The 22,875-nt window shown below is 47.3% G+C and overlaps 1 protein-coding gene across 1 annotated transcript; it reads right to left on the bottom strand.

The window, feature by feature from the left end:
- Positions 1 to 8,043: 8,043 nt before the first annotated feature.
- Positions 8,044 to 15,736, bottom strand: LOC147106515 (uncharacterized). Its single transcript, XM_086008464.1, has 3 exons — positions 15,719 to 15,736; positions 9,060 to 9,977; positions 8,044 to 8,100 (listed from the first exon to the last, which is right to left on the bottom strand). The coding sequence occupies exons 1-3, from the start codon at positions 15,734 to 15,736 to the stop codon at positions 8,044 to 8,046; spliced, it is 993 nt and encodes a 330-aa protein (XP_085864590.1).
- Positions 15,737 to 22,875: the final 7,139 nt, after the last annotated feature.

The raw sequence follows: 22,875 nt of genomic DNA, 5'->3' as shown, positions 1-22,875 counted from the left end.
ACATTTTGTGCCACATGGTTGTATTTGGTCCACCCCTCCTGCCTCTGGGTTGTTATGGTTTCCATTATGAAGTCACGTGATGTGACATAACCCCTTCGTTATGATGTGGGCCCTGGGTCATTTGCCCATATAAGTCCTGCTAGCTGATTGTGACAGTTTAAGGTGGCTGGGGGTTAAGGCACAGGCCAGAGGTGCAGACCATACTGACAAGGTACAAATGCAACCCCTGGCAGCCATATTGGATTGTGCAACAGTTTGATACTAATATCGACCCTACAGTACCTCAGGCTTTCAAAGTGCTTGCACCAAAATACGTAGAAATGGGATTGTAGGACGGATGTTACGAATAAAATGCCCCTCTTTTGGGACATGTGTTCCCCCTCTTTTGGGGGTTGTGGCGGTGACTGAAGTTGTCGCCCTCTCTTTTGGGAATTGTGTTCCTCCTATTATGAAAGCTGTTCCTATTATTTTTGTGAGCTGTGCCCCTTTCTTTTGGGAGCTGTGTTTCCCCCTCCTTTTTGGGAGTTTTCTGCCTTTGTTTTATCAAGCTGTGTCCCCCTTCTTTGGGAGTTGTGTCTTCCTTCTTTTGGGAGATGTGTTCCCCCTCTTTTGAGAGCTGTGTTCCCACCATATTTTGCGAGTCGTCACGTCACTTTGGGGTCTGTTTTCTCCTCTCTCTTGGGAGCTGTGTTTCAACTCTTTTTTGGGGGGCTGTGACCTTTCTCTTTTGGGAGTTGTCTCCTCCTGTTTTGCGATCTGTGTCTCTCCCTCTTTTGGGAGCTGTATTTCCCCCTTTTTGGGGGACTGTGACTGTAATGTCCGTGTGTAATTGAGACATGGACTGCAGAAGTTGGTTATAACAGGTGTTTACTGAATGGAGACAAAACTGGAACGACTATACAAAGTTACTACACAGGCTTATATACAGGGGTGGTCACTACTGGTACTGCAGTATACAGGGGCGACAGAATATAGTTCCTTCTTCAAGGTACATACACTACAATTCCTCCCCTTTTAGCTAAACAGTACATAACATTCGATTAATAATTAAATAACATATTTACAATTACAGTTGCTATATACATTAGCTGAAGTTAATCAATTATAAATTCAGTCTTTGAGGAGGCTTCCTGATTCTGTCCGGATAATGCCTCTTTGGGGTATCAGGTTCTTCTGGCAAAGTTGATTCGGGATCAACGTCATTGTTTGGTTCGTCTGCTTCCAATATCACCGATTCTGAGGTAGATGCAATTGGTACTTTGGTTTCATCACCAGGTGTATAGGATCGTGGTGTAGATTTGACGTTTTCCAGTGACTCTAGAATCTGGTCAGCATGGCGTCTTACAATGCTTTCTCCAACGTCCACAGTATACATTAGAGGTCCTTGCCGTGTGCAGATCATTCCTGGCTGCCATTTCTCTGTGCGGTAGTCCCGGGCCAAAACTGGTTGACCTATCTTGAAACTCCTGGTTGGCCTTTCATTCATATTCTGAAACTGCCTGTTCTCCACATCTCTTCTGATGTTTGGCTTAACCAAATCCAAGCGGCATCTTAGTCTTCGATTGAAGAACATCATGGCTGGAGTTTGGTTGGTAACCGCATGTGTCGCATTCCAGTAGGCAAACAAGAAGTTATCCACCTTGTGTTGTAGGGGTATGTCTTCATTACACATTGCCTTGATAGCCTTCTTGAATGTTTGAATGAACCTCTCAGCCAATCCATTGGTGGCTGGATGATATGGGGCGGATGTTCTTTGTTCTTTAAGAACCTCCAGAACTCTTCAGACACAAACTGTGGTCCATTGTCGGAGCAAATCTGTTCAGGCAGCCCATTTCTGGCGAATATGGTTCGTAAGACTGTGATAGTTTTTTCTGTGGTGGTTGAGGACATTTTTATTACCTCTGGCCACTTTGAATGTGCATCCACCGCAATTAAAAACATCGAGTCCATAAATGGACCAGCAAAATCAATGTGTACCCTTTGCCATGGAGATGAGGGCCACTCCCATGGATGTAGAGGGGCTTGTGGTGGGGCGTTTTGGACCTTCTGGCATCCTGTACAGCTCTTGGTCATCTCTTCGATTTCTCTATCGATTCCCGGCCACCACACAAACGCTCTGGCTAAGTTCTTCATTTTTACCCCTCCCAGATGACCCTCATGAAGCTCATTGAGCACTCTATCCTTCAATTTGGGTGGAATTACTACTCTGGATCCACACATCAAGGTTCCTCGGCACACTGACAGCTGTTCTCTTCTCGGCGAGAATGCTGGCAACAGTGGTTCGCCATGTGCTGGCCATCCCTTCACCGTTAAATCATAGACCCTGGAGAGTGTCGGCGGATAGAAAACAGAGAGTTGGAATAAACGGCTCGTTTTCAGAGTGGCAGGCAGTGACCAGCGGGGTGCCGCAAGGATCTGTCCTGGGACCCCAGCTGTTCACAATATATATAAATGATCTGGATCAGGGAATTGGATGCAATATTTCCAAATTCGCTGACGACACTAAACTAGGAGGAGGGGTGGGCTCTGATGAGGATGTCAGGAGGCTACAGTGCGATTTGGACAGGTTGGGGGAATGGGCGGATACGTGGCAGATGCACTATAATGTGGATAAATGCGAGGTTATCCACTTTGGGGGTAAAAACAGGAGGGTAGATTATTATCTAAATGGCAATAGATTGGGAGATGGGGAAGTGCAGAGGGACCTGGGTGTTCTTGTGCACCAGTCACTGAAGGAGAGCATGCAGGTGCAACAGGCGATTAAGAAGGCAAATGGTATGTTGGCCTTCATATCAAGGGGGTTCGAGTATAGGAATAGGGATACCTTACTACAGCTGTACAAGGTGCTGGTGAGACCGCATCTGGAGTATTGTGTACAGTTTTGGTCGCCCCATCTGCGGAAGGATGTTCTTGCCATGGAAAGAGTGCAACGGCGATTCACCAGGCTGATACCTGGAATGGCGGGAATGACCTACGAAGAGAGATTAAATAGTTTGGGCTTGTACTCACTGGAGTTTAGAAGATTGAGAGGGGATCTCATCGAAACATATAAAATTATGGCAGGCCTGGACAGGCTGAATTCAGAGAGAATGTTTCCAATGGCCGGGGAGCACAGAACCAGGGGCCACAGTCTAAAAATAGCGGGCAAATCATTTAAAACAGAGATGAGGAAGAATTTCTTCACTCAAAGAGTGGTGAGCCTGTGGAATTCCCTGCCACAGAGGGCTGTGAAGGCTAATTCAATAAATATTTTCAAGAGAGAATTGGATATATTTCTGAAGGCTAAGGGGATTAAGGGTTACGGAGAAAAGGCGGGGACGGGGTACTGAACTGGTAAGATCAGCTATGATCTCAGACGAGGATCAGCCATGATCTCATTGAATGGCGGAGCAGGCTCGAAGGGCCGAATGGCCTACTCCTGTTCCTATCTCTATGTTACTATATTTCGTGTTTCCTTTTCTATGTTTGCATTCGTCACAGGTAGACATTCGACTATGGTCGAGTGGAATATCTCCATAGGATCCACTGCAGGTGCTTCTTCCACCGTCGGCAACGGTAGGCGCGACAATCCATCAGCATTCCCATGCTAACAACAGAAAATGCTGGAAAAACTCAGCAGGTCAGGCAACATCCGTGGAGAGAAATTTGAGTTGACGTTTCGGGTTTGACCCTTCTTCAAAACTGGATTTCCAACATCTGCAGTATTTTGCTATCGTACTAGCATTCCCATGCTGTTTAGTTCCTTTGTACTCTATGTCATATTGGTGTGCCCCTAGGAAAAGGGACCACCTCTGTAGCCGTTGTGCTGTCATTATCGGGACGCCCTTCTTAGGGTTGAAAATGGAGACAAGAGATTGATGATCAGTTAGTAGAGTAAATTTCTGTCCGTGCAGGTAGTGATTGAACTTCTTCACCCCCCACACCAGGCTGAGGGCCTCTCTGTCAATCTGGGCGTAGTTACGCTCGGCTGAAGTTAACGAGCGTGACGCAAAAGCTATCAGCCTCTCTGAACCATCAAGGAATTTATGTGACAGTACCGCTCCAACGCCGTAGGGAGACGCATCACACGCCAGTCTTATTGGTAGTGATGGGTTGTAGTGAGCCAATACTTCTCTTGAAGTGATCAGGCCTTTACACTTCTGAAAGGCCCGCTTACATTCATTGCTCCATTTCCATGCTACTCCAGTTTGTAGCAGGGCGTTCAGTGGGTGCAGAATTGTGGACAAATTCGGCAAAAACTTATGGTAGTAATTCACCAATCCGAGGAATGACCTCAGTTGCGACACATTTTCAGGCGCTGGAGCCTTAACTACCGCTTCAATTTTGTCAGCGGACTTATGTAACCCCTCTTCATCAATCACGTGGCCACAATACGATATTTGTTTCTTAAAAAACTCGCACTTGGGGCGATTGGCTCGTAGCCCATGTTCTCTTAGTCTAGTGAGCACCTGCTATAGGTTGGCAAGGTGTTCACTGTCATTTTCACCTGTCACTAGGATGTCGTCCAAGTAACACTGAGTCCCCGGAATCCCTTGCAGGACTTGTTCCATCGCTCTTTGTCATATAGCCGGAGCTGATGCTACTCCGAATACCAGTCGATTATACTGGTAAAGAACTTTGTGAGTGTTTATCGTGAGATATTTCCTAGAGGATTCTTCAACCTCCATCTGCAAATATGCTTGCGCTAGGTCAATTTTTGTAAAACGTTTCCCTCCAGATAGTGAGGCGAAAATATCTTCTATCCTCGGAAGAGGATACTGTACTGTGTGAAGGACTGGGTTCACCGTCACCTTGAAGTCCCCACAGATGTGAATCTTCCTTGGCTCCTCAGACTTATTGATTAACGTTTTCTTCATGACAGGAACGATGGGTGTCGCCCACTCGCTCCAGTCTACCTTAGATAACACGCCTGCATTCTCCAGATTCTCCAGCTCTGCCTCGACGGCTGGGCGAATTGCATACGGTACCGGTCTTGCTTTGAAAAACTTGGGAATTGCATTCTCTTCTATTTTTATTGAGGCAGTTACGCCTTTAAGAGTTCCCAGTCCTTGTTGAAATACCTCTTTAGCGTTAGCTAAGATTTTTGACAATCGTCCAGGTGTGACGTCGTCATCCTTTTTACCAGCCATAGTCAGTGCCTGAATGGAGTGCCAGTCTAAACTTATCTTTCTGATCCATTCACATCCCAATAACGGTGGTCCACCATCTTGCAGTATGTACAGATACAATTTCTGTATTTCCTTGCCGTTGTATTCGACAGGCACCCTTATTTTCCCTCTGGGGTATACTTTCTGCCCCGTATATGTCTTCAAGACAATGGATGTGTCTTTCAAGGGTATGTGTGAGAATAGCCGCTCGTAGTCTCGTCGATTCATGACGGTCAGGGCTGATCCTGTATCCAATTCCATTTTGACTTGGGACCCTGCTATTGTGAGGGTGACCCAAATGGTTCGGTGATCCTCTTTTGTGATTACGTTGTGTAGTTTGAGACAGCTTAGTCTCTTGTTCCCGGATTCACTATCGCTCTTCTGGTCTTCGGAACTACTGTCCGTCATTTTTTGTACTTTCCTGTACTTTTCCTTAGTAGTCTTTTTGTTGTCGTTGGTCTTCTTCCCGGACCTGCAAACTCGTGCAATGTGTCCCGTCTTTCCGCATTGCCTGCATGTTTTGTCCTTGAACCAGCAGTCCTTCTGGTCATGGGTTGTTCTGCCGCAGCGATAACATTTTTCAAATCCCCGTGTCATTTCATGGGTGCCGTATTCCTGTGGCTTTTGCTGTATTTCCGCAGCTCCCCTTGCTGCTGCTTCGTACGATACTGCCACGGTGAAAGCCTTATCTAGCGTCAACTCTTTCTCTGAGAGTAACCTCTTCTGGGTTCCTTCACTCAGGAGTCCACAGACAAATTTGTCCCGTAGGGTATCTGCCAGTCCTGCTCCGAACTGGCAGTGCTTTGATAGCTTGCGTAGTTCCGTAAGGTAATCAGCATTGCTCTCATCTTTATGCTGATTTCTCTTGTGGAATTTAAATCTTTCTGCTATCAGCAGCGGTGTAGGGTTTAGGTGTTCCTGTAGGATATCAACAATTTCGTTAAAACTCTTCTCCATCGGTTTGACTGGAGTGATCAGGTTCCGCAATAGGCCGTACATTCTTGCGCCCATTAAGTTTAGTAGTACCGATGCCTTTTTTTCATCGGCTACTTCATTTGCCTTGCAATATACTTCGACTCTTTCCACATGCGTGGTCCAGTCTTCTATTTCATTATCGAAGGCAGTGATATTGCCAGTCTTCGGCATCTTGGAGATCTAAGATGGCGCCTCCTGCGCTTTGCCTTCTTCCCCGATTGAACAAAATGGCGCCTCCCGCGCTTTGCCTTCTTCCCCGATTGAACAAAATGGCGCCTCCCGCGCTTTTCCTTCTTCCCCGCTGGATTAAGATGGCGCCTCCCGCGCTTTCTGTCTTTTCCGCTGCTGCCAACGCTGTTGCTGGCATTTTTATGCCTTGATGGCGGCGCCCTATGGTCTTCGCGCGCTTCCCCCCGCGCTGCTGCCAACGCCGCTCTCCGCGGTCCCCGTGGCAAACTGCAGCTCCTCGCGGCTTTCTGCGCTTCTAATTTCTTTTTCTTTTATTTTAATTACTGTTCCCATCGTCAGAGCAGACCCTATGGGACACTTTCCTCCCTCTTCTCGGGTCTGTACGCTGCCCGGCTTCGTAGCACCGGCCGCGCCCTGTGTGCTCCACCCTCTCTCTCTCTCTCTCCTCTTCCCGACAACGCTGCTCGGCCCCGTTGAAAAGCCACCCGATCGAGCTCTAGCCCGCCGCAGCCCAGGAAGGATCAGTGTACTACCTGCCACCAGCCCGATTAGCTGGAACACCATAGACTGGTTAACCAAGCCCAGCTCTCGACAGCCTCTCCTGCAAATCTTCGAATTCGATGAATCAGAGGGCGGTTGCCCACGGTCGACGCCCGTTTCTTCTGTTTGTTTTTTAAAATCTTTTTGGATTTCTGCCTTCTGGCTTCGACCTCTAATAACTTTGCTTCAGGGATGGATCCCCGTGAGGTGTTGCAGAACTGTAGGTAAGTTCGGCTCTGTTCGTCGCCAATGTAATGTGCATGTGTAATTGAGACACGGACTGCAGAAGTTGGTTATAACAGGTGTTTACTGAATGGAGACAAAACTGGAACTACTATACAAAGTTACTACACAGGCTTATATACAGGGGTGGTCACTACTGGTACTGCAGTATACAGGGGCTGTAGAATACAGTTCCTTCTTCAAGGTACATACACTACAGTGACCTTTCTCTTTTGGGAGTTGTGTCTCGCGTTCTTTAGCGAACTGTGTTCCCCCTCTTTTGGGAGCATATTCCCCCATTTCCTGGGGTTTTATCCCTTCTTTTGGAAGCTATGTTCCACCTCTTTTTGGGAGTTGTGTTATTCCCCCCTTTTGGGGGCTCTGTCCCCCTCTTTGCGAGTGGACGTTGGAGAGAGCATCGTGAGACGCCATGCTGACCAGATTCTAGAGTCACAGGAACAAGCCAAACCCATACCACGAGCAGGTGCACCTGGTAATCAACCCGAAGTACAGATTGCGTCTACCTCAGAAGCAGTGGTATTGGAAGCTGACGAACCAACCAATGACAATGGGCCAGAATCAACTCCGCCGCAAGAACAGGATACTCGAGAAAGGCGCTATCCAGTCAGGATCAGGAAGCCTCCTCAAAGACTGAACTTATAAATGATTATTTCAGTTGATGTATATAGTACAGAGAAAATTGTAATTGTATTTAGTTATTATTTAGTTGTTAAATGAATGTTATGTACTGTTTATCTAAAAGTGGAGGAATTGTTGTGTATGTACCTTTAAGACAAGAACTGATTCTATACTGCAGTACCGGCAGTGACCACCCCTGTATATAAAGCCATAGCAGGCTTCTGTATTTCAGTCTTGAGTTGCCCTCTGTTCAAGTAAATACCTGTTTTATTGTTCTCCTGCAGTCCGTGTATTATTTATACCCGGACATTACAATGGTGGCCATGAACTTTTATGCAATATCTCCCAGATTTCTGTCCACTGTTGCATTGGGGTGGTAATTGTGGCTCTGTAGTCCAAGAGAGCTGAACACATTTCATTCTCTCTTGCTAGAGAGCAGCAGGTAGAGCGAGCATGTGGCTTCGCGAGGATTGCAGGCTTCCCTATGGTCCGTGCCATTGACTGCATGCATGCCGCTCTGCGGGTGCCACATGTAAACTCTAAGCTGTACCGCAACTTAAAGGGATTCCACTACCTCAACGTCCAGCTGATGTGCGACCATACTCAGTAAATCATGCAGGTGAGTGCCCGGTATCCTGGCAGCAGTCATGATGCCTTCATTCTGTGGCAGTCTGCTGTGCCATTTGCATTTGAGCCACCACGACAAGCCAGAGCATGGCCAGTGGGCAACAAGGACTATCCGTTAACGAAATGGCTCATGACGGCGGTGCACTAGCCACGCACACGTGAGCAGCATGCATACAACGAATGCCTTGCTGCCACACGGAATGTGATACAGCACACCATTGGCGTTCTGGAGGAGCCCTGCAGTACTCGGCACAGCGGGTGTCAAGATTCATCATGGTCTGCTGCATGCTGCCATTATGAGGGCACAGCCTTGTCAGAACCCCTTACGAGCAGCTGAGGAGCAGGAGGCAGAGGAGGAGGAAGATGAGGAGGAGGAAGAGGAGGCAACCTGGATAGGCTATCCATGAGAGGCTCATCCCACTGTGATACGAGTAAACACAATCCCAATTCCTCATTGACCAACAGTCCCAGACCTTACCTTCCCTCTGTCACTGAGCATCACAGCGTCTGCTTGACCATGATGCAAAAATAAAAGCCAACACAAAATAAACATTCCAAACCAAATTTATAAATTAAACCATGCCATATTGCATACAAATATCAACTAATCACCCTTGTGCATTTCCCTAGTACCTGTCTTCCATGTGCCTTTGCCTGTCCTAGTGCTCCTACGAAGTGCTAGCCCAGTGGCTGCAGCCTGGCTGGTGGGAGGCTGCTGACTTTCAGTGGGGGAGACTGCAGATGGCCTTGCAGGACGACCTTGAGCAGCTCTGCCCTAAAAGGCCCAGCTTCGGACCACACCACCTCGGCATGGGTGGCAGCACTCTGGGCTGGCTGGCTGAAAGGCAACAGCAAGAGCACTGGGGGAGTAGCGGGGGTGGGAGGATGAATGCTGTCATCCTGAGAGAGGACAACAGGTTCGTGCTTCACGGAGCCACTGCCACTCCCCCGGGGTGGCGCCTCAGCATTCCTAGTAATCTGTTGGAGGACAGTTTGCTGGACTGCTGTGACACCCTGCAAGCTCCTTTGAACACTGGTATCCGCAGCCAAGATGGCAGCAGTCTGAGCTTGCGTGGCAGAAGTCTGAGATTCCACTGTAGCACCCAGATGTTGGGTGGGTTCTGCTTGTGCTGCAATGGAAGCTGAGACATCGGCCATCAAACACTGCATCATGGTTGGGTCCGCAGGTGTGCTAATGGAGTTGGCCACCACTTCCATGCTGGAAAGGATGGGCTCCAAGCTCTGCGCAAAGCCTTGTGCCAAATTGGTGCCAGACTCCTCCATGTTCCTTGATATTGCATGCAGGCTTTCTGGCAGGTCTGCCAATACACCAAGCATTTCATTGTGCATACTCATCAGCCTTCTCTTGTAGCTCGCCACATCAAAGTGCTCATCTGAGTCTTCTGCAGCAGAATTCGTGTGCGACCTCGCCCTCTGGTGAGCTGGCACCTGCGCTACCCTTGTCCCTTGCCCTGGATGCATGGCACTTTTGCCCGGTGTCTCCGCACATGCAGATACCGCCTCTAAGCTACCCTCTACACTCCGCGCAGTGCCAGTATCTGAGCTGGTGGCTGTGAGTGTGAAATCGAGTAACGGTGTTTCTTCTTCATCACTGTCTTCCTGCTCTTCCACCACTGCCTGGCCAGATTAGAGTCCTTGAGTGTCTGAAATGAGAAAGGTACCAAGGGTAGGGTTGCGGTGAGGGTGGGGGAAGCAAGAGTTGCATGCTTACACCATGCGCAAATTGTAAATTGGAAGAGATTGTGGGATGAGGGGGAAGTGGGATGTGAGAAGGATATAACATAAAAAGTCAACTAATCACCCTTGTGCATTTCCTTAGTCCCTGTCATCCGTGTGCCTTTGTCTGTCCTCATGCTCCTACGAAGTGCTACCTCAGTAGCTACACCATGGCTGGTGGAAGGCTGCTGACTTTCAGTGGGGGAGACTGCAGATGGTCTTGCCGGACGACCTCAAGCAGCTCTGGGCCTCGAAGGCCAGGCTGCGGATTGCACAACCTCGGCACAGGTGGCAGCAGTCTGGGTGATCTGGCTGACAGACAACAGTAGGGGCACTGGTAAAGTGGCAGTGGAGGGAGTGCGAATGCTGCCATCCTGAGAGAGGACAGCAGGATCGTGCTCTGCAGAGGGGCGGCACCTCAGTAAGCCTAGAAATCTGTTGGAGGAACTGTGCTCCTTTGGGTAGCCCCTGCTCCGAATGTGATTGACCTTGTTCTGCAAGTGAAAGGGAAGTGTATCAGTGAGTGTGGTGCAATGTGTTTGGGTGATGTGCCTGTCATGGTTGAATAGCTGACAAGTGTGTGCAAGCTGTGAGATGTGGGTGTGAGTCTTGCAGCAGTGTTAAGTGTGTGAGGTTGAGGTGAAGCTATGAATGTTGGTAGGTGAAGCATTCGCAACAAAATAGATGAATTAATAGCGCAGATAGAAATTAACAGGTTTGATCTAATAGCCATAACGAAGACGTGGTTGCAAAGTGGCCAAGATTGGGAACTAAATATTCCAGGATACCTAACTTTTAGAAGAGATAGGCAAAATGGAAAAGGAGGAGGGGTCGCCGTGATAATAAAGGATGGGATAAAGACAGTAGAGAGAAAGGATCTTAGCTCCGAAAATCAAGAAGTAGAATCAGTTTGGGTGGAGCTAAGAAACAGCAAGGGGCAGAAAACATTGGTGGGAGTTGTTTATAGGCCCCCAAACTGTAGTTGTAATGTAGGGCAGAGTATAAATCAGGAAATTAGAGGCACATATAACAAACGTAATACAGTAATCATAGGGGACTTTAATCTACATATAGACTGGGCAAACCAAATTTGCAGTAATCGTGTGGAGGACAAATTCACGGAATATATGCAAGATAGTTTTCTAGATCAGTATGTCGAGGAACCAACTAGGGAACAGGCTATTTTAGATCTAGTATTGTGGAACGAGAAAGGGTTAATTAATAACCTTGTAAAGGGGCCTTTAGGGAAGTGTGACCATAATATGATAGAATTTTATATTGAGTTTGAAAGTGATTTAGTTAAATCCAAAACTATGGTCTTAAACCTAAATAAATCAAACTATGTAGGTATGAGGGGCGAGTTGGCTAAGGTAGATTGGGAAACTACATTAAAAGATATGACGGTAGACAAGCAATGGCTAGCATTTAAAGAATTAATACATAATTTACAACAAATATACATTCCTTTAAGGCACAAAAACCCCAGAAGAAAAGTGGTCCAACTGTGGCTAACAAGAGAAGTTAAAGACAGTATTAGATCAAAAGAAGAGGCTTATAATGTTGCCAAAAAAAGTAGTAAGCCTGAGGACTGGGAGGATTTTAGAATTCAGCAAAGGAGGACCAAGAAATTGATAAAGAAAGGGAAAATAGAATATGAGAGTAAACTAGTGAGAGACATAAACACAGTAAAAGCTTCTATAGGTATGCAAAAAGGAAAAGATTAGTGAAAGTAAATGTGGGTCCCTTACAGGCTGAGACAGGAGAAATTATAATGGGGAATAAGGAAATGGCAGAGAAATTAAACAAATACTTTGTGTCTGTCTTCACGGAAGAAGACGCAAAAAACTTCTTGGAAATAGTGGAGAACCAAGGCCCTAGCGAGAATGAGGAACTGAAAGAAATTAATATTAGTAAAAAAATAGTACTGGAGAAATTAATGGGACTGAAAACCGATAAATCCCCTGGACCTGATGGCCGACATCCTAGGGTTTTGAAAGAGGTGGCTTTAGAGATAGTGGATGCATTGGTTGTCATTTTCCAAAATTCCACAGATTCTAGAACGGTTCCCGTGGATTGGAAGGTAGCAAATGTAACCCCAGTATTTAAGAAAGGGGGGAGAGAGAAAATGGGGAACTACAGACCAGTTAGCCTGACATCAGTAGTAGGGAAAATGCTAGAATCTATTATTAAGGATGTGGTAACAGGGCACTTAGAAAATAATAATAGGATTGGGCAGAGTCAACACGGAGTTATGAAAGGGAAATCGGGTTTGACAAATCTGTTACCATTTTTTGAGATTGTAACTACCAGAACAGATAAGGGAGAACCAGTGGATGTGGTTTATTTGGATTTTTAGAAGGCATTCGGTAAGGTGCCACACAAGAGGTTATTAAACAAAATTAGGGCTCATGGGATTGGGGGTAATATACTAGCATGGATTGAGGATTGGTTAACGGACAGAAAACAGAGAGTAGGAATAAACGGGTAATTTTCGGGTTGGCAGGCTGTAACTAGTGGGGTACCACAAGGATCAGTGCTTGGGCCTCAGCTGTTCACAATCTACATCAATGATTTGGATGAGGGGACAAAATGTAATGTATCCAAGTTTGCTGATGATACAAAGCTGGGTGGGAATGTAAGTTGTGAGGAGGATGCAAGGAGGCTTCAAGGGGATATAGACAGGCTAAGTGAGTGGGCAAGAACATAGCAAATGGAATATAATGTGGAGAAATGTGAAGTTATCCACTTTGGTAGGAAAAATAGAAAAGTGGAGTATTTTTAAATGGTGAGATATTTTTTTTTTGTTCATGGGATGTGGATGTCGCTGGCAAGGCCAGCATTTATTGCCCATCCCTAATTGCCGTTGTGAAAGTGGTGGTGAGCTGCCTTCTTGAACCGCTGCAGTCCGTGTGGTGAAGGTGCTCCCACAGTGTTATTAGGGAGGGAGTTCCAGGATTTTGACCCAGCGATGATGAAGGAATGGCAATATACTTCCAAGTCAGGATGGTGTGTGACTTGGAGGGGAACCTGGAGGTGGTAGTGTTCCCATGCGCCTGCTGCCCTTGTCCTTCTAGTTGGAAGAGGTCGCAGATTTGGGAGGTGCTGCTGAAGAAGCCTTGGCGAGTTGCTGCAGTGCATCTTGTAGATGGTGCACACTGCAGCCACGGTACGCTGGTGGTGGAGGGAGTGAATGTTTAAGGTGGTGGATGGGGTGTTAATCAAGCGGGCTGCTTTGTCCTGGATGGTGTTGAGCTTCTTGAGTGTTGTTGGAGCTGCACTCAGGCAAGTGGAGAGTATTCCATCACACTCCTGACTTGTGTCTTGTAGATGGTAGAAAGGCTTTGGGGAGTCAGGAGGTGAGACACTCACCACAGAATACCTAGCCTCTGACCTACTCTTGTTGCCACAGTATTTATGTGGCTGGTCCAGTTAAGTTTCTGGTTAATGGTTACCCCCAGGATGTTGATGGTGGGGGATTGGGCAATGGTAATGCCACTGAATGTCAAGGGGCGGTGGTTAGACTCTCGCTTGTTGGAGATAGTCATTGCCTGGCACTTGTGTGGCGCGAATGTTACCTGCCACTTATCAGCCCAAGCCTGAACGTCGTCCAGGTCTTATTGCATGTGGGCATGGACTGCTTCATTATCTGAGGAGTTGTGAATGGCGCTGAACACTGTGCAGTCATCAGCGAACATTCCCATTTCTGACCTTATGTTGGAGGGAAGGTCATTAATGAAGCAGCTGAAGATGTTTGGGCCTAGGACACTGCCCTGAGGAACTCCTGCAGCGATGTCCTGGGGTTGTGACGATTGACCTCCAACCACTACAGCCATCTTCCTTTGCGCTAGGTATGACTCCAGCTGGTGGAGAGTTTCCCCCCCGATTCCCATTGACTTCAGTTTTACTAGGGCTCCTTGATGCCAGACTCGGTCAAGTGCTGTCACTCTCACCTCACCTCTGGAATTCAGCTCCTTTGTCCATGTTTGGACCAAGGCTGTAATGAGGTCTTGGCGGAACCCAAACTGGGCATCAGTGAGCAGGTTATTGGTGAGTAAGTGCCGCTTGATAGCACTATCGACGACACCTTCCATCACTTTGCTGATGATTGAGAGTAGACTGATTGGGTGGTAATTAGCTGGGTTGGATTTGTCCTGCTATTTGTGGACAGGACATACCTGGGCAGTTTTCCACATTGTCGGATAGATGCCAGTGTTGTAGCTGTACTGGAACAGCTTGGCTAGAGGCGCGGCTAGTTCTGGAGCACAAGTCTTCAGCACGACAGCCGGGGTGTTGTCAGGGCCCATAGCCTTTGCTGTGTCCAGAGCGCTCAGCCGTTTCTTGATATCATGTGGAGTGAATCGAATTGGCTGAAGACTGGCTTCTGTGATGGTGGGGACCTGAGGAGGAGATATGAATCATCCACTTGGCTCTTCTGGCTGAAGATGGTTGAAAATGCTTCATCCTTGTCTTTTGCACTCACGTGCTGGCCTCCACCATCATTGAGGATGGGGATATTCATGGAGCCTCCTCCTCCCGTTAGTTGTTTAATGGTCCACCACCATTGATGACTGGATGTCGCAGGACTGCAGGGTTCATGTTGGCAAATGTTGGTGTTCAGAGGGACCTGGTTTTCCTTGTACACGAATCACTGAAAGTTAACATGCAGGTACAGCAAGTAATTAGAAAAGCAAATGGTATGTTGGCCTTTATTACAAGAAATGTGAGTTTTAGTGTAAAGACATCTTTCTGCAATTATATAGAGTTCTGGTGAGACCACACCTGGAGTATTGTATACAGTTTTGGTCTCCTTACCTAAGGAAGGATATACTTGCCATAGAGGGAGTGCAACGGAGGTTCACCAGACTGGTTCCTGGGATGAGGTTACTGTCCTATGAGGAGAGATTGAGTAGACTAGGCCTACATTCTCTAGAGTTTAGAAAAATGAGAGGTGATCTCATTAAAACATGCAAAATTCTTACAGGACTTGACAGGGTAGATACAGGGAGGATGTTTCCCCTGGCTGGAGAGTCTAGAACCAGGGGTCACAGTCTCAGAATAAGGGGTTGACCATTTAGGACTGAGATGAGGAGACATTTCTTCACTCAGAGGGTGGTGAATCTTTGGAATTCTGTAACCTAGAGGGCTGTGGAGGCTCAGTCATTGAGTATATTCAAGACAGAGATCAATAGATTTTTGAATATTAAGGGACTCAAGGGATATGGGGATAGTGCAGGAAAGTGGAGATGAGGTACAGGATCAGCCATGATCTTATTGACTGGCGGAGCAGGCTCAAAGGGCCAAATGGCCTACTCCTGCTCCTATTTCTTATTTTCTTATGTTCTTAGGTGAGTGATGCGGGTGTGGAGCATTGAGCGGCGTGTGAGGCTAGTGGTGCAGATGGTGGGATATGGCATTTGAGTAGTAATTCATTGACCTTAACCACTCGTGTGATGTCATTAAACACTGCAGCCAGGTCCTCGGGGTGAAACTGCTGGCATTGACAGCTATGGCTATCTGCTCTTATTGGTGTTTTCAATTTTGCTTGGAGGGCTTCCTGGCCCCCTGTGGAAATAGGTACTCTCTCCTTTCCACCTCCTGTACCAAAGCCTCCAGTACTGCATCAGAGAACCTTGGTGCCTTACCTTCTCCTGTTGTGACATCAGTAATTGTTTTGTACTTCCCCAGCCAGTTGAATGAGCTGCTGCAGGCAGAATGCACCTCCCCTTTAAGAGGTGCAGACTGCCTTTAAAAAGTGGAGGCTAGCTTTCATTGGGGCTAGCCTCTCACCAGTGTTGGAGAGAGGATGTCCTGGAGGAATTAAGGACAGAATCTATTTGGTTAGAGTTCAGAATTAATAGAGGTGCCATTATACTACTAGGTGTATTCTATAGGCCAACAACTAGTGGGAAGGATATAGAGGAGCAAATTTGCCGGGAAATTACAGAGAGGTGCAAGAACTATAGGGTAGTGATAATGGGGGACTTCAACTATCCTAATATAGACCAGGCTGATACCTGGGATGGCAGGAATGACGTATGAGGAGAGATTGGGTCGATTGGGCTTGTACTTGCTGGAGTTCAGAAGAATGAGAGGGGATCTCATTGAATCTTATAAAATTCTAACAGGACTAGACAGACTAGATGCAGGAAGGATGTTCCCAATGATCGGGGAGTCCAGAACCAGGGGTCACAGTCTAAGGATAAGGGGTAAGACATTTAGGACAGAGATGAGGAGGAATTTCTTCACCCAGAGAGTGGTGAACCCGTGGAATTCTCTACCACAGAAGGCAGTAGAGGCCAATTCATTAAATATATTCAAGAAGGAGTTGGATATATTTCTTAAGGCTAAAGGGATCAAGGGATATGGGGAGAAAGCAGGGACAGGGTACTGAATTTGGATGATCAGCCATGATCACATTGAATGGCGGAGCAGGCTCGAGGGGCCGAATGGCCTACTCCTGCTCCTATCTTCTATGTTTCTATGTTTCTATGGGATAGTAATAGTATAAAGGGCAGAGAGTGGGAAGAATTTCTGAAGTATGTTCAGAAGAACTTTTTTGATCAATATGATTCTGGCCCAACGATGAAGGAGACATTGCTGGATCTAGTTCTGGGGAATGAGTTGGGTCAAGTGGGGAACAGTGATCATAGATTTAGATTAGCTATGGAAAAGGGCAGGGAGCAATCTAGAGTAAAACTACTTAATTAGAGGAAGGCCAATTTCATTGGGTTGAGAATGGATCTAGTCTGGGTAAATTGGAATCAAAGATTGGCAGGCAAAACTGTAATCAAACAATGGGCTGCCTTTAAACAATGGGCTTCCTTGAACAGAGGCCCGATCAGTCCCCATCCACCACCACCCTCCTCCGCCTGGCTGAACTTGTTCTCAAATTGAACAACTTCTCCTTTGACTCCACTCATTTCTTCCAAGTTAAAGATGTTGCTACGGGTACCCACATGGGTCCTAGCTATGCCTGCCTTTTCGTGGGATATGCGGAACACTCTTTGTTCCAGTCCTACTCGGGTCCGCTCCCTCACCTCTTTTTCCGATACATTGATGACTGTATCGGTGCCGTTTCCTGCTCTCACCCTGAACTAGACAATTTCATTCACTTTGCCTCCAATTTCCACCCTTCCCTCACCTTCACATGGTCCCTCTCCGACTCTTCCCTTCCTTTCCTCGGCTTCTCCGTCTCCATCTTTGGGGATAGGTTATTGACCAACATTCACTACAAGCCCACTGACTCCCACAGCTACCTGGACTACACTTCCTCCCACCCCGCTTCCTGTAAGGATTCTATTCCATTCTCCCAGTTTCTCCGTCTCTGCCACATCTGCTCCGACGATGCCACCTTCCACACCAATGCTTCCAACATGTCTTCCTTTTTCCTCAACCGAGAATTCCCCACTACTGTGGTTGACACGGCCCTCGACCATGTCCGTTCTATCTCCCGCACTTCTGCCCTAACCCCTGCCCCTCCCTCCTGGAACCACGATAAGGTTCCACTTGTCCTCATCTTTCACCCCACCAGCCTCCACATTCAACAGATCATCTCTGCCATTTCCGCCACCTCCAACGTGATCCCACCACCAAATGCATCTTCCCCTCCCCTCCCCTTTCAGCATTCCATAGGGACCACTCCCCCCGAGACACCTTAGTCCACGCCACTCAGCACCCCTTCCCCTTTGCCCGGCACCTTCCCGTGTAAGCGCAGGAGATGCAACACCGGCCCTTATACCTTCCCCCTTTCCACTGTCCAGGGCCCCAAACACCCCTTCCAGGTGAAACAGCGATTTACTTGTACTTCTTGCAATCTAGTATACTGTATTCGCTGCTCACGACGTGGTCTCCTCTACATTGGGGAGACCAAACGCAGATTGGGTGACCGCTTTGCGGAACACCTCCGTTCAGTCCGTAAGGGTGACCCCGAGCTTCCGGTCGCCTGTCATCTTAATTCACCGCCCCATTCCCACTCAGACCTCACCGTCCTCGGCCTCTTGCATTGTTCCACGGAAGCTCAACGTAAACTCGAGGAACAGCACCTCATCTTCCGATTAGGCACTTTACAGCCTTCCGGTCTCAATATCGAGTTCAACAATTTCAGATCATAACCTCGGCCCCCATTACATTTTTACTTATATTTTTTATCCACACCTTTTTTTCCTCTCCCACATGGCAGCTGTCTCCCATTCTGCCAGCGCATTTCACACCTAATCTAGAACCGTCTTTTGTCTCTACTAGTCCTTTCACCATCTCATCTCGTTTTGAATACCTCTTAATGTCTCTTCACTTCTCTTTTGTTCTCACAGCCCCCAAACTGGCCTTTTAATTTGTTTCATTTCCTGTGCTTTTTCAGTCTTGACAAAGGGTTTCGACCTGAAACGTTGACTCTATTTCTCTCTCCACAGAGGTTGCCTGGCCTGCTGAGTTTATCCAGCATTTTCTGTTGTTATTTTGCCTTTAAAGAAGAGATGGTTTGGGTACAGTTGAGGTACATGCCCACGAGGGGGAAAGGTTGGGCAACCAAAGTCAGAGCTCCCCGAATGACAAAAGTGATAGAGAGTAAGATAAAGCAGAAAAAGAGTGCGTATGACAAATGTCAGGTTGAGAATACAAGTGAGAACCAGGCTGAATATAGAAAGTAGAGGGGAAGTGAAAAAGAAAATAAGAGGGGCAAAGAGAGTATGAGAATAGAATGGCAGGTAACATAAAAGGGAATTCAACAGTCTGCTATAGGCATCTAAATAGACAAGTTAAGAAGGCTGTTAAAAAAGCATATGGAATCCTTGGCTTTATAGATAGAGGCAATGGGCTGCATTTTGTCATTGGGGGCGGCCTGGGGGCTGTAAAGTCCGCGCCTCAATAATACACGGACTTCGGGAGAACAGTTTAACAGGTACTTTACTGAACAAGTGGCAGCTTGAAACTGAAACTACAGAAGCCTGCTAGGGCCTTTTATACAGGGGTGGTCACTGCCGGTACTGCAGCCTAAGACCAGTTATTCCCTTAAAGGTACATACACAACAATTCCTCCCCTTTTAGATAAACAGTACATAACATTCATTTAACAACTAAATAATAACTAATTACAATTACAATTTTCTCAGTAATATATACATCAACTGAAATAGTCATTTATAAGTTCAGTCTTTGAGGAGGCTTCCTGATCCGGACTGGATAGCGCCTTTCTCGAGTATCCTGTTCTGGCGGTGGAGTCAATTCTGGCTCATTGTCATTGGTTGGTTCGTCAGCTTCCAATACCCCTGCTTCTGAGGTAGACGCAATCTGTACTTCGTGCTCATTACCAGGTGCACATGCTTGTGGTACAGGTTTGGCTTGTTCCTGTGACTCTAGAATCTGATCAGCATGGCGTCTCACGATGCTCTCTCCAACATCCACTGTGTACATTAGTGGTCCCTGCTGTGTGCATATCATGCCTGGCTGCCATTTTTCTGTTCGGTAGTTGCGGGCCAAGACTGGTTGCCCTATCTTGAAGCTCCTGGTTGGCTTCTCATTTATGTGCTGGAACTGCTTATCCTCAACATCTCGTCTTATGTTTGGTTTGAGCAAATCCAAGCGACATCTTAGTCTCCGGTTGAAAAACAGTACGGCTGGAGTTTGGTTGGTTACTGCATGTGTCGCATTCCGGTAAGCAAACAGGAAGTTATCTACCTTGTGTTGCAGTGGTATGTCGTCATTATACATTGCCTTTATGGCCTTTTTAAAGGTCTGAACATACCTCTCAGCCAATCCATTTGTGGCTGGATGATATGGGGCAGATGTGTAATGTTTCACCCCATTATTCTTCAGGAACCTCCGGAAATCCTCAGACACAAACTGTGGGCCATTGTCGGAACAGATCTGTTCTGGCAACCCATTCCTGGTGAAGATGGTCCTTAGGACTGCAATAGTTTTCTCCATGGTGGTGGAGGACATTTTAATGACCTCTGGCCATTTCGAATGGGCGTCCACAGCGATTGGAAACATTGAGTCCATAAATGGACCAGCGAAATCAATGTGTACCCGTTGCCATGGAGATGAGGGCCACTCCCATGGATGTAGTGGGGCCTGTGGTGGAGCGTTTTGGACCTTCTGGCATCCTGTGCATCTCTTGGTCATATCCTCGATTTCTTTATCGATTCCCGGCCACCACACAAACGCCCTGGCTAGGCTCTTCATTTTTACCCCTCCCAGATGACCCTCGTGAAGTTCATTGAGTACTCTATCTCTCAACTTGGGTAGAATTACCACTCGGGATCCACACATCAAGGTTCCCCGGCACACTGACAGCTGTTCCCTCCTTGGCGAGAATGCTGGCAACAGTGAGTCGCCATATGCTGGCCATCCCTTCACTGTCAAATCATAGACCTGAGAGAGTGTCGGGTCATTTCGAGTTTCCTTCTCAATACTTGCGTTTGTAACAGGCAAACATTCGACTATGGTCGCATGGAATATCTCCACAGGGTCCACTGCAGGTGCTTCTTCCGCCGTAGGCAACGGTAGGCGCGACAGCCCATCAGCATTTCCATGTTGTTTCGTACCTTTGTACTCTATGTCATACTGATGTGCCCCTAGAAAAAGTGACCATCTTTGCAGCCGTTGCGCCATCATCACCGGAATGCCCTTCTTTGGGTTAAAAATTGAGACCAGTGGTTGATGATCAGTCAGTAGGGTGAATTTCTGCCCGTGCAGATAGTGATTGAACTTCTGCACCCCCCACACCAGGCTGAGGGCCTCCCTGTCAATCTGGGCGTAGTTACGCTTGGCTGAGGTTAGCGAGCGCGATGCAAAGGCTATTGGCCTCTCTGAACCGTCACGGAATTTGTGTGACAGCACCGCTCCAATGCCGTAAGGTAACGCATCACATGCCAACCGAATCGGTAGTGTTGGGTTGTAGTGGGCCAATACTTCTTTTGAAGTGATTTGGCATTTACATTCCTGAAAGGCACGCTTACACTCATCACTCCATTTCCATGTTACACCAGTTTGAAGGAGGGCGTTCAGTGGGTGCAGAATTGTAGATAAATTCGGCAAGAACTTATGGTAGTAGTTCACCAACCCGAGGAACGACCTCAGTTGCGACACATTTTCTGGTGCTGGAGCCTTGACTACAGCCTCAATCTTGTCCGGCAACTTATGCAACCCTTCCTCATCAATCATGTGGCCACAATACGAGATTTGTCTCCTGAAGAACTCGCATTTGGGACGGTTGGCTCGTAGCCCATATTCCTGCAATCTCGTGAGCACCTGTTCCAGGTTGGCAAGGTGTTCATTGTCATTTTCGCCCGTAACCAGGATGTCGTCCAAATAACACTGGGTCCCCGGGATCCCTTGCAGGACTTGTTCCATTGCCCTCTGCCACATAGCCGGGGCTGATGCTACCCCAAATACCAGTCGATTGTACTGGTAAAGGCCTTTGTGAGTGTTTATCGTGAGGTATTTCCTAGATGCTTCTTCCACCTCCATTTGTAGATACGCTTGAGCCAGGTCAATCTTTGTAAAATGTTTCCCTCCAGATAGTGAGGCAAAAATATCTTCTATCCGCGGAAGTGGATACTGTACTGTGTGCAGGACTGGGTTCACAGTCACCTTGAAGTCCCCACAGATGCGAACCTTCCTTGGCTCCCCAGGCATGCTACTCAATGCTTTCTTCATTACAGGAACGATGGGTGTGGCCCACTCGCTCCAGTCCACCTTAGACAGCACCCCCGAACGCTCCAGACTCTCCAGTTCAGCTTCCACAGCTGGGCGTATCGCGTATGGCACCGGTGTGGCCTTGAAAAATTTTGGGGTTGCGTTATCCTCAATCTTTATGGTTGCCTTTACTCCTTTTAGAGTCCCAAGTCCTTGTTGGAACACCTCTTCTGCGTCAGATAGAATTTGTGACAGACGTCCAGGTGCGACGTCATCATCTTTTTTGTCAGTCACAGTTAGTGCCAGAATGGAATGCCAATCCAATTGTAGTCTTCGGATCCATTCACGTCCCAATAATGGTGGTCCTCCATCTCGTAGTATATACATGTATAGTTTCTGTGTTTCCTTTCCGTTATATTCAACTGGCACCCTTATTTTTCCTCTGGGGTAGACCTTTTGCCCCGTTTATGTCTTCAATACAATGGACGTGTCCTTTAAGGGTATGTGTGAGAATAACCGCTCATAGTCTCGTCGATTCATGACAGTTATGGCTGATCCTGTGTCCAATTCCATCTTCACTGGGGACCCTGCTATCATGAGGGTGACCCAAATGGGTCGGTGATCTTCTTTTGCGATCACGTTGTGTAACTTTAAACAACTTAGTCGCCTGCTCCCGGAGTCCTTATCACTCTCCTGATCTTCTGAACTTCTATCTGTCAGTTTCTTTACTTTCCTGTACTGTTCCTTAGTAGTTCTTGTCATGTTGGTCTTCTTTCCCGACCTGCAGACTCTTGCTATATGTCCCATTTTCCCGCATTGCCTGCATATTTTGTCTTTAAACCAGCAGTCCTTCTGCTCATGGGTTGTTCTGCCGCAGCGATAGCACTTTTCGGCTCCATACGCCATTTCGTTAGCGCTGTATTCTTGTGGTTTCTGTTGTATTTCCGCAGCTCCCAGTGCTGCTGCTTCGTAGGATACTGCCACGCTGAAAGCCTGTTCTAGCGTCAGGTCCTTTTTTGAAAGTAGTCGTTTCTGGGTTCCTTCACTCTGGAGCCCGCAGACAAACTTATCCCGTAAGGTGTCTGCCAGTCCTGCTCCGAACTGGCAGTGCTTCGATAACTTGCATAGTTCCGTAAGATAGTCAGCATTGCTCTCATCTTTGTGC

This window comes from Somniosus microcephalus, chromosome 15 (assembly GCF_052327205.1).
Source record: "Somniosus microcephalus isolate GS21.2 chromosome 15, FLI_Smic_1.0, whole genome shotgun sequence".
In the NCBI taxonomy this organism is placed as follows: Eukaryota; Metazoa; Chordata; class Chondrichthyes; order Squaliformes; family Somniosidae; genus Somniosus; species Somniosus microcephalus.
Note: the sequence above shows the minus strand (reverse complement) of the source record. Positions and strands in the feature narration are given on the sequence as shown.